General features: G+C 37.5%; 1 protein-coding gene across 2 annotated transcripts in view; it reads right to left on the reverse strand.

Annotated features, from left to right (window-relative positions):
- Positions 1–11,039, reverse strand: part of GULP1 (GULP, engulfment adaptor PTB domain containing 1) — a 329,829-nt gene that overhangs the window by 67,866 nt on the left and 250,924 nt on the right. For both annotated transcript variants that reach the window (XM_010862917.1, XM_010862918.1), the window contains exon 5: positions 1,062–1,133. In XM_010862917.1, the coding sequence (XP_010861219.1) occupies positions 1,062–1,133 (72 nt within the window). The remainder of the gene's footprint in view (positions 1–1,061; positions 1,134–11,039) is intronic.

Genomic DNA, 11,039 nt, shown 5'->3' on the forward strand with positions numbered 1-11,039 from the left:
GGAGGCATGGAAATTATGTAAGGTTTTCTCAGGAAATTTGCTGATTATGAGTATGTGGAGCTGCTTACTGTTTCTGCTTTTATTTTCACCAGTTCCCTGAGTCTGCTCATGGATACGGCCAGACCCTTGTGGGTTTGTCCATTAGTATGTCTTTAATGTACAGTGTCAGTGCAAAATGCTGCTTTGGAATGAATTTTACTTCTTCATTTTCAACTGGTGGGTTCGATTTTCTAACTACAGTAGATTGTTTTGTCTTTGAGTTAGGGCATGAGTCCACATTGCCCAAGCAAAGTAAAGGCAAGCTACTGCTGCTGCTGCTGCTGCTGCTAAGTCGCTTCAGTCGTGTCCGACTCTGTGCGACCCCATAGATGGCAGCCCACCAGGCTCCCCCCCCTGCGATTCTCCAGGCAAGAACACTGGAGTGGGCTGCCATTTCCTTCTCCAATGCATGAAAGTGAAAAGTGAAAGTGAAGTCGCTCAGTCATGTCCAACTCTTCGTGAACCCATGGAGTGCAGCCTTCCAGGCTCCTCCATCCATGGGATTTTCCAGGCAAGAGTACTGGAGTGGGGTGCCACTGCCTTCTCCAACAGAATGCCAATACTTCTGAAATATTGCTCTTACGTTTTTTTTTGTTGTTGAGTAGGGCTTCCCTGGTGGCTCAGAGGTTAAAGCGTCTGCCTGCAAGGCGGGAGACCTGGGTTCAATCCCTGGGTCGGGAAGATCCCCTGGAGAAGGAAATGGAGAATTGCCTGGAGAATCCCATGGACAAAGGAGCCTGGTAGGTTACAGTCCACGGGGTCGCAAAGAGTTGGACACGACTGAGCAACTTCACTTTCACTTTCTATAAAAAATTACACCTTATGAAACTGTGAAGACTCTGCCACATCCGGAAAAATAATTGTGTCTGCATACTTATCATTAAATACGTTTCCTTGATCTAGTGGTATTCATTAAACAGCACATTTTTACTAAGACTATTCATGCTTTGAATTTCCATTGGTCTACTGATGGCCAAAGGTAAGTTCAGTACATGAGACACTTACTTTGAGGGCTTGCTTACCTTTAGTTTCCTTACAGCGTCTCTTACAACTTCTGTTCCTTTGGGCTGCTCTACTTCTGTGCTGCCAAGAAACTGAAAATGTTTACTGTGAGACAGGCCTTACTACATCATGTGTCATTAAATCATTTTGAGATATATCATGGGGTAACAGAATGACGTGATAGTAATTCAAATCCAAATCCAGCACAGAGGAGTTACTAATTTATATTATTTTACATGATATGAAAATATTAACACATTACTTAGTCACATACAATTCCATTATTCTAAGATTTCTTAAAATTACACTTTTCCTAAATAATTTGCTTGCAGATTTTTAATGGAAAGAAAATTAAAGTTATTTTGTTGGGCCCAAAGGAATAAAGTTGATCTCAAATTTAAAATTTAAAACATGTGAACAATTAAAAAATTGTTATCTGAAAATTTAAAGTATATACATTTTTTTCATGTTGTCAAAAATATATTTTAAAAATTTAATGTGCTTTAATGCAGTTTATAATGTAAATCAAAATTTTTCTTTGTTTTCCAATTAGCATATAAAATTTAAAAACACACATTTTTAATACCTAGTATACAATGCTCATCAAAACCATAAAGTACATTAAAAAATAATAAAAAAAAATACATGCTCTAGAATTTTAAAGGATCCCTAGAGGTTTTTAGTTAAAACCTAACCTATCCTCCCCAAAAGAAAAAAGTTTGATAGTAATTACCACATTGTAATAAAATATCTATCCTGGAGCAATATAATACCTCCTAAACAGAAGACCAATATCGTGAAACATTCAAGAAAAATTAGAATTGACATGTGGATATTTTATTCTACAGGATATTTTAAAATAAATAGCAAATAATCATTACATTCATTCAGTTCAGTTCAGTTCAGTCACTCAGTCGTGTCCGACTCTTTGTGACCCCATGAATTGCAGCATGCCAGGCCTCCCTGTCCATCACCAACTCCTGGAGTTCACTCAAACTCACGTCCATCAAGTCAGTGATGCCATCCAGCCATCTCATCCTCTGTTGTTCCCTTCTCCTCCTGTCCCCAATCCCTCCCAGCACGAAAGTCTTTTCCGATGAGTCAACTCTTTGTATGAGGTGGCCAAAGTACTGGAGTTTCAGCTTTAGCATCATACATTCATTAGACATATATAATTTTCCAAAGACTTCTCTTGTCACATACTACCAATCATAACACCAAAGTGAGATATGAATTCATCAGTTCTTAAATAAACAGACATATGCATGGGTACGTATATGTGTACGTGTGGGTGCCAAGTCATTCCAGTCATGTCCAACTCTCTGCAACCCCATGGACTGTAGCCCACCAGGCTCCTCTGTCCATGGGGATTCTCCAGGCAAGAATACTGGAGTGGGTTGCCATGCCCTTCTCCAGTATGTGTATATACTTTACATCAAATAATTAAGTAGAATCTTTTTCATGTGTCAACTCACAGAATGAAAGGGAACAAAATAGCAATATAAGAGTGTCTTTTAAACCACATGTGATTCCTTCTTTCATTCTTGAAAAAAATAACAATAACTAAAGAAATTAGACTTTTGTTTTTTAAACTGGGCTCTATGTATTACCTTAATGAGAATCACCTAGGAAGCAGGTTAAAATATAACAATGAAAATTCTTTTTATAAGGGTAGAGGCCTAGGGAATTACAGTTCTAAAACCATCACAGGTGATTTCTTTTACTAAAAATCTAAGGAATAGACTTAGGAAATAGTAACAGGTCAGGAGAATAGTGGAAGGTTGATAGAAAAGCTGAGATGAAAATACAGGAGATAACTGCTGATCCCCTTTCTGATGAGCTCATGGAAAGAAAGTGAAGCTCAGAAGCATTGAGGCAAAAAGGTTTCAGTTTTCAGATTCTATAAGATACAACAGTTTCTGTTTCTAATATGTTTAAACTATGTCATAAAACTTCTACTAGGTCTGGATGCAATATCATTAGGCACTATGTTTGCCCCAAAGCGATCTCAAGTTGGTTGACCAGACCTGCAAAAAAGACCAAAATAAGTGAAGAAATTCTCAGCTAAAAAGGAATTGAAAAGTTGCCCACTAAGATATGGATTGATGCTTTTGAACTGTGGTGCTGGAGAAGACTCTTCAGAGTCCCTTGGACTGCAAGGAGATCCAACCAGTCCATTCTAAAGGAGATCAGTCCTGGGTGTTCTTTGGAAGGACTGATGCTAAAGCAGAAACTCCAATACTTTGGCCACCTCATGCAAAGAGTTGACTGATTGGAAAAGATTCTGATGCTGGGAGGGATTGGGGGCAGGAGGAGAAGGGGACGACAAGGATGAGATGGCTGGATGGCATCATCGACTCAGTGGATGTGAGTTTGGGTGAACTCCAGGAGTTGGTGATGGACAGGGAGGCCTGGCATGCTGTGATTCATGGGGTCGCAAAGAGTCGGACAGGACTGAGTAACTGAACTGAACTGAACTGAAGATATGGAAGACAACCAAACTGATTCCTGACACCAATGGACCCATCACATTTTCTTCTGTTTCAGGTCAGTGTACTCAACTTTTTCTGTATGATATAATTACATGGGAGGTTTATGCAGACCAGTGCCTGGGACTCTGATTTAATTGGCTGGCGGTGGAGTCTAGGGCACCTGTGTATGTTAAAGCTCCCCAGGTGATTTTAATGTGCCACCAGATTTGAAAAGCTGTTTTAGATCATCCAGAAAGGATAAAGGGTCTAAGTGACAGGAGGGGAGCGAACACAATAGAAGCTGTTTAGTTCTGAAAAATCTATGGTGTAAACTGTTCTCAACCTCTCTGTATTTATCATATCACTGAGGGATTCCCCATTAGTGGTTGGTCTAGCGTTAGCAGACTGGGAGGTGAAAGCAAACTCTTTATAGATAAGTGATTATTGAACTACAAGAAGTGTCTGATGTGTCGATCACAGACTGTAAGAGTTACTGAAAATATTTATGGAAAAATATTCCTTACTTTGACAGCAATGTCATGAGTCATAAGTGTTATATGTAAATAGCTCCATATGGGAAAATGATGGAAGAACTCCAAGTACATTCTAAATGAATCAACCTCTTGTGGTGCTCCAGGAACCTTTTAATATGTTTCTTTCACATTGGCTTTAATTAAGTCATCTGAGGAATGAAACAGGGAGAAGCCTTCAAAGACTGTGGGAACTAAAAAGACATCTGATATGGAGCTTGCCACTTAACCCTTTTCTTCTGTGTAATGTTGGATGCACTGAATGGGAACAGTTTTAAAACTAAAAAGCAGATTATTCCTCATAATAGTTTAAGTTAAAAAAAGTCATAATGCTTCCTCTGATTAAGGTTTGTATTTGTATGCATTCCATGTCTATATAAAATATTTACAAGACTCTTGAATGTGATGCAGCATGCTGGAATAAACCCTAGGCTTAGAATTTGAAAATGTTAGAAAAGTCATGATTCTTGAAAAATAAGAATAATTTTGTTCTTTTTTCCTTACAAAATTTCTCTGAAGACTAATTGCAATAAGAGATGAGAGGGGGAAAAAAAAAAAAAACAACCTTGTAAACTGCAAAATGCGTTATAATTATGAGGGATGGCCACTTCTTAATTTACTGATTCTTTGGAGATGAAACTAGAATTTAGTGGATATTGGTGCCTGCTCAGCTTTCCTTGGATCCTCTTTAACAGCACTGGGATCCATCCTCCAGCTTCCCCATGCTTTGCTGGTAAGGGCTCACACCAAGACTTTCAGAGGATTCCCTTTGGTCAGTGAGGTTACTTTGCCAGTACTGAGAGCTATAAACTTCTGGGAGTTTTCTGCTATCTCAACAATTCTTTAACCAATGACTGGTGTAGAAGTGCAGAGGGCCGGCCCCTTTGCTGGGAAGTGGGGCAAACTCTAAGGTGTAACATCCTGATGCAGAACTTTTCACAGAATCAGGCTGCAGCTGGGGATTCACTTGATTGCTTTCCCTCATCTGTCTGCCTTCCCATGTCCTTACTGGTTGTTCCTGGGAACACTTTCTGACAATCTACTTCCTCCCAAATCTTAACCTCAGGCGCTAATTCTGGGAGGAATTGCCTTACCACGCTATTAAGGGGTTAAATGCTTACATTCAGGAACACACAGTCTGGCACACCAACCCACAAACAGCATAAATACTCTGGTCCTAAGTGCTCTCCAAAGGCTTGCACACAATACAGGTCAGAGGAAGGACTTTAGTTTCTGTATTTTCCCACTCTACCTGGTGTCTGAAGGGGGAAGGAGAAGAATGGAATCAAGCCATGGCCAAGGGGTTATTCATCCCATCTCAATCGAGCTGTTAACAGGCAGGAGAAACAAGGCCAGGGGAGTTGTGGGTTGCAAGATTACACCACTGTAATGAGTGAAAACAGAGACACAAACCCAGCACATCAGGCTCATCCTCAATACACTAGAGACAGAGAAAAGACCGTAAAAGACCCCAGAGAGAAACAAAAATCGCACAAAGGCCAGGAAATATGACATCAGACTTCACATCAGCAATAATGGAAGAAAAATAACTTCAAATTCTAAGGAAAAAAAGAAAAAGATTTAGGGCAAGATTACAGATTACCAAGAGGGGGAAAAATATGTACTAAGATGGACTAAAAATTTAAATTCCTGTGTCCCAGTTCTCCATAGGAGAAGAGGAAAGTATGTAAAATACAGCAAAGGAAGAAATACAACCCAGGAATCAAGGGAGGATGACAAGCACTACAAGATGACAAACTGAGGCACGATAGTTAAGCTGGTCATCCAGAAACAAAGAAGAAAATAACGAGCTGAAATTAGTTGTGTCCGTGAGTGACGCTTGGGGAAAGGGCTGGGTAACATTTTGTTGTTTCATTATAAATCTTGGGGAAATATTTAAAATGGACATAGATAACGTTGATAAGTGCTTCCCTGGTGGCTCAGTGGTAAAGAGTCTGCCTGCCAGTGCAGGAGACACAAGTTCAATCCTTGGGTCAGGAAGATCCCCTGGAGAAGGAAATGGCAACCCACTCTAGTATTCTTGCCTGGGAAATCCCATGGACAGTGGGCTACAGTCCATAGGGTTGCAAAAGAGTCGGACATGACTTAATGACTAAACTACAATAAACTTTGATACAATAAAAATTGAATTAAGCCCCCAAATGATAACAAGTTAATGTTACACATACTCATTTATTCCTTAAAAAAAAGTATTTACTATGAGTCAAGCATTTGCTAATTGTTGGATATATAACAGATGAAAAACGTCCCTGTTTTGGTGTAACTTACATCCCAGTGAGCATACTTGTGTGTGTATGTATCCAGGTATGTATATATGAATGTATCTATATATTTCTATATTTATATCTAGATCACAAACAGATTTCTAATACATCTTAGATTATATAAGTAAAAATAACACAAATAATAACATAGGGCAGAATATAATATTTAAGACTGAGTGATCAGGAAAGTGAAGTGAAGTCGCTCAGTCGTGTCCAACTCTTTGCGACCCCGTGGACTGTAGCCCACCAGGCTCCTCCATCCATGAGATTCTCCAGGCAAGAATACTGGAGTGGGTTGCCTCTAAAAAAGGTGACAATTTAACAAGACCTAAATGAAAGGAAGAAATGAAACATACACTCAAACACATTGAGTTTAAGTTCCTCTGAGGTGTCAGCTAAAGAAGCAGACTCAACAGCAGGGTATACAAAGTGGAGCTTGGGGAAGGAGTATTCTGGGTAAAAGGTATGGATTAAGGAGACCCTGGAACTGAGGTTTCAATGGAAGGACAGAGAAGTGTCAGAACCATGGCTTCCCCAGGTAGCCGCCGTGTTGTAGAGGGAGATGAGAGAGAAGAATGTTGCCAACAGAAATAAACGTTGAGGGAAACGGCAAGGAGAATCAAGAAAGTTGTGTATGCTTAAGCGCTCAGTTGTGTCTGACTCTTTGCGACCCCATGGACCGTACGTAGTCTGCCAGACTCCTCCATCCATGGGATTCTCCAGGCAAGAATAGTGCAGTGGGTTGCCATGCCCTCCTTCAGGGGATTTTCCCAACCCAGGTATCAAACCCAGGCCTCCGGCATTGCAGGCAGATTCTTTAATGATCAAGAAAGTTAGATCCTTAATATTTGTAAGGTTGTCAGATCAGCAAATAAAATTATAGGATGCTGCTGTTGCTAGGAATGTAAAATGTTACAGCCACTCTGAAATATAGTTTGGTAGTTTCTCTGAAGACTAACATGAACTCATCATAAGACACAGCAGCTGCACTTTTTGGTATTTATATCAAAGAGATGACAATTTATATTCTTGTAAATATTTTTGAAATGATATTCACAGTAGACTTATTTGTAAAAGTCAAATGTCAGAAACAACCCAAATATCCTTCAGTGGGTGAATGGTTAAACAAACTATGGTACATCCATACCATGGAACACTATTCAGCAATAAAAATAGATGGACTATTGTTACACACACAACCTGAATGACTCTTAAGGAAATTATGCTGAATAAAAGAAGTCAATCTCAAAAATTCTCTTTTTTGTTTGAAATTTACCCAAATAAAAAATACGGAATTTTTTTTTAAATTATCTTTCAGAAAATGGAACACTGGTATGGTGAACACTTTCAACTCAGTAAAAGTCATTACTTTTATATTTTAGCAACTTTATGTCTTAGCTCCTCCATGTGGTAGCAAAAAAATAACACTGATGAGAAGAGAGTATAATATCAGACTGTTTTGCTTTATACATGTAGATTCTGAGTGGTATTTTTCAGTGTGGCAAAAGAGCAAAAGAAACAGTTATTTGTTCCATGGCCATGATAATGGTGGGTGCGGAATATTTTAAGTACTCAAGACTTTATCAATTATTTTTCTTCATATTTTCAAAGAGACAACATTCTTTTCAGCACACTTTGTTTTTTTTTAAGATCAGGCATTAGACCTTACCTAAATCCATGTGTAAATCCCATATACAAGTATGTGCCTATGCTTTGAAACTCTGCAAAAAATTTTTCTTTTTACTTATGAATAAATATTTTATTTTAATAGTAATGTATGTTCTCTATAGGAAATTTAGAAGCTACAGAAAAATGTAACAATGAAAATAAGCATCAACTTCTTTCTCATAATCAAGAGGTAGTTATCATTGAAAATGTAATATGCTTTAAATTCATTACAATAAAATTAGTCTGCCAATCAATCAGCCAGTGACAGTATTAGGCAAACTTACAAAAAAAAAAAAACCCTCTTAAATTACTGTATATTACTGATTCCATTTTGGGAATTATTGTGTGAGTGCATTTGTGTGTTTGCATTTAAATTTTGGCTACTAGTTATTAGAAGGCTGCTGCTGCTACTGCTAAGTCACTTCAGTCGTGTCTGACTCTGTGTGACCCCATAGATGGCAGCCCACCAGGCTTCCCCATCCCTGGGATTCTCCAGGCAAGATCACTGGAGTGGGTTGCTATTTCCTTCCCCAATGCATGAAACTGAAAAGTGAAAGTGAAGTCGCTGAGTCGTGTCCGACTCTAGTGACCCCATGGACTGCATCCTACCAGGCTCCTCCGTCCATGGGATTTTCCAGGCAAAAATACTGGAGTGGGTTGCCATTGCCTTCTCCATATTAAAAGGCTACTAGTTATTAAATTAATCCTAAATAATATGCACAGATAGAAATGATGTAAAACATAAAGGGACATTTAGAAGATATTTGACCATGAAAAGTAAGATGATAGTGATCTAAAAATGTCTTGTGCATTAGTCTATATGTTTAAAGGTATAACAATGTACCATATATTTTTCACAGATTTTACAAAACTATAAAATGTCTTTGGAAAATCATCATAAAGACTTTGACAAATACTGAGCAAATTTTTATAGTCTAAAACTAATTATATTAATATATTCTATGCAAATATTTCAACCTATACATCTCTTTGCTCAGTGCATTTAGATACTTTGTAAATGTACTCAGCAGATATTTTAATGGCAGCAGTTTGTTGAAATTAAAAACATAAAGCATCAGTAAACTCACTATTATATACAAAAATATTTACTTTATAGACTTTCAAAATTTGAATGCTATTAAGCTGTTTCATGTTTGGCCTAATAATACTTTCCAAAACTCCCACAACTATTTTTCAGTTAATTAAAATGACAGGTTCTCTTCCAACTAATCTCAGATGATGTCTGTAGTCATTTCTTCCAGTTATTTCATTGTATTCCATTATGCCTAAAACAAGCATTTTTCAGAAACATATGTGAAAGTTTGAGGATTACACCTTCATTTTCAAATATTACTTGAAATTGACTTTTTTTCACTTGAACAGCTAGTTATTTTATGACTTGCTTCTCTGCCAGTAGAGAGCAGTGTTGGACATCATATGGACCCAACTATACTACCCGCTTTGCTTTCCCGAATGTTTTTAGTCATTCTATAAACATGAATACTGTAGGTTTTTTAAAAATGCCAGGTAAACAAAACAATTAACTAAAGAGTTACTAAGTCTAGCTGCTGTGAAATCTGACACTATTTAACCTATGAAAGAGCTTAACTTATGACAAATACACGGAATACATGCTTTGTTTATATCACATTAAAACTTGCCCATTGTATGTAAGATAATATGTTCTATAGATAATTATTTTAAAATTTTACAGAGAAATAATTTCCATTCTGTACATCATAGAAACTTAATCTAACATCAAGGCTAATAAATAACCATTGGTAGCATAACGACCAATGGATATTCTAACTATATAGGACAAAAAAATGGGCTTCCCAGGTGGTATTTGTGGTAAATAACCTGCCTGCCAATGCAGGAGACGTACTAGATGTGGGTTCAATCCCTGGATCAGGAAGATCCCCTGGAGGGGGACCATTGCAACCCACTCTGGTATTCTTGCCTGGAGAATCCCATGGACAGAAGAGCTTAGAGGGCTACAGTCCATAGGGTTGCAAAGAGTCAGACATGACTGAAGCAACTTAGCACAGAAAAAAATTAATGAGAATGTCACTATCTTTGTAACCGGGGTTGCAGAGACTCCGACAGGATGGGGCTAATTTTCTTGGTATTAACTTGACTGCATATGTGTAAAACAAAAAACAAAAAAAAAACCCACAGTACTTAAACCGTCCAGCTACTCAACTGTACACAGTAGATAAGCCATATTTAATTTTATAGTCTTTATTTGGCTGACTTGCCATGTCACAGTGCCAAGCAATACAGGAAATATAATTTTTAAAAAGCTCATCATAAAAGTCAATTGCTAAAGAAAGGTCAGAATCAATTGAATTTAAATCTATTATTTAATCTTCAAAACCACAATTCTAAAAAATAAAATAGATCCACAAAAGAAGAAAGGATATACTTTAAACTAAATACTCTAAAGGTTATCCTTTAAAGGATGGGCAGGATTTAATAGAGAATTAAAAAAAATATATTGGTGTTAGTATTTAAAAGTCTACTTTTTAAATTTCATTTGATATTTATTCTCATTTTACTGTAGTAAATTCCTATTAAATTGTATCTTGTAATGTCTTCTTATTTTACATGTATTATTTTAAGAGGCTCTTGCTTTCAAAACAAGATTTCCAAGTTTATGCCAAAACAAATCTACTTGCTATAAACAAGAAACAGCTCATTGTGCACTGTGGAAGGGTCTCTTAAACCGAGTTTTGAATCACATGGTCACAATAAAAAGTGGTGAGTTTTTGTCCTGTCCCAGAGGCCCCTCGACAGTCAAATTTTCCTTCACATCTGAAGACTTAGACAGGTGGAGTGAAGGGCAGAGCATTCACCTGTGTTGTTATAGATAGACGTATTATTAATATAAAGACACCAACTTACACAGAAAACCAAAAGCATAGGCTTTGGATCCAGACAGGCTTTATAATCCATTTCCTCATTAGAGAACCATTTGGTTGTGGACTGTGGAGATATTATCATTCAGCTCCCATTATTTTACAGATAATATAAACTGAGGACCA

The sequence above is a fragment of the Bison bison genome, unplaced genomic scaffold, assembly GCF_000754665.1.
Source record: "Bison bison bison isolate TAMUID 2011002044 unplaced genomic scaffold, Bison_UMD1.0 scf7180017864485, whole genome shotgun sequence".
Lineage (NCBI taxonomy): Eukaryota > Metazoa > Chordata > Mammalia > Artiodactyla > Bovidae > Bison > Bison bison.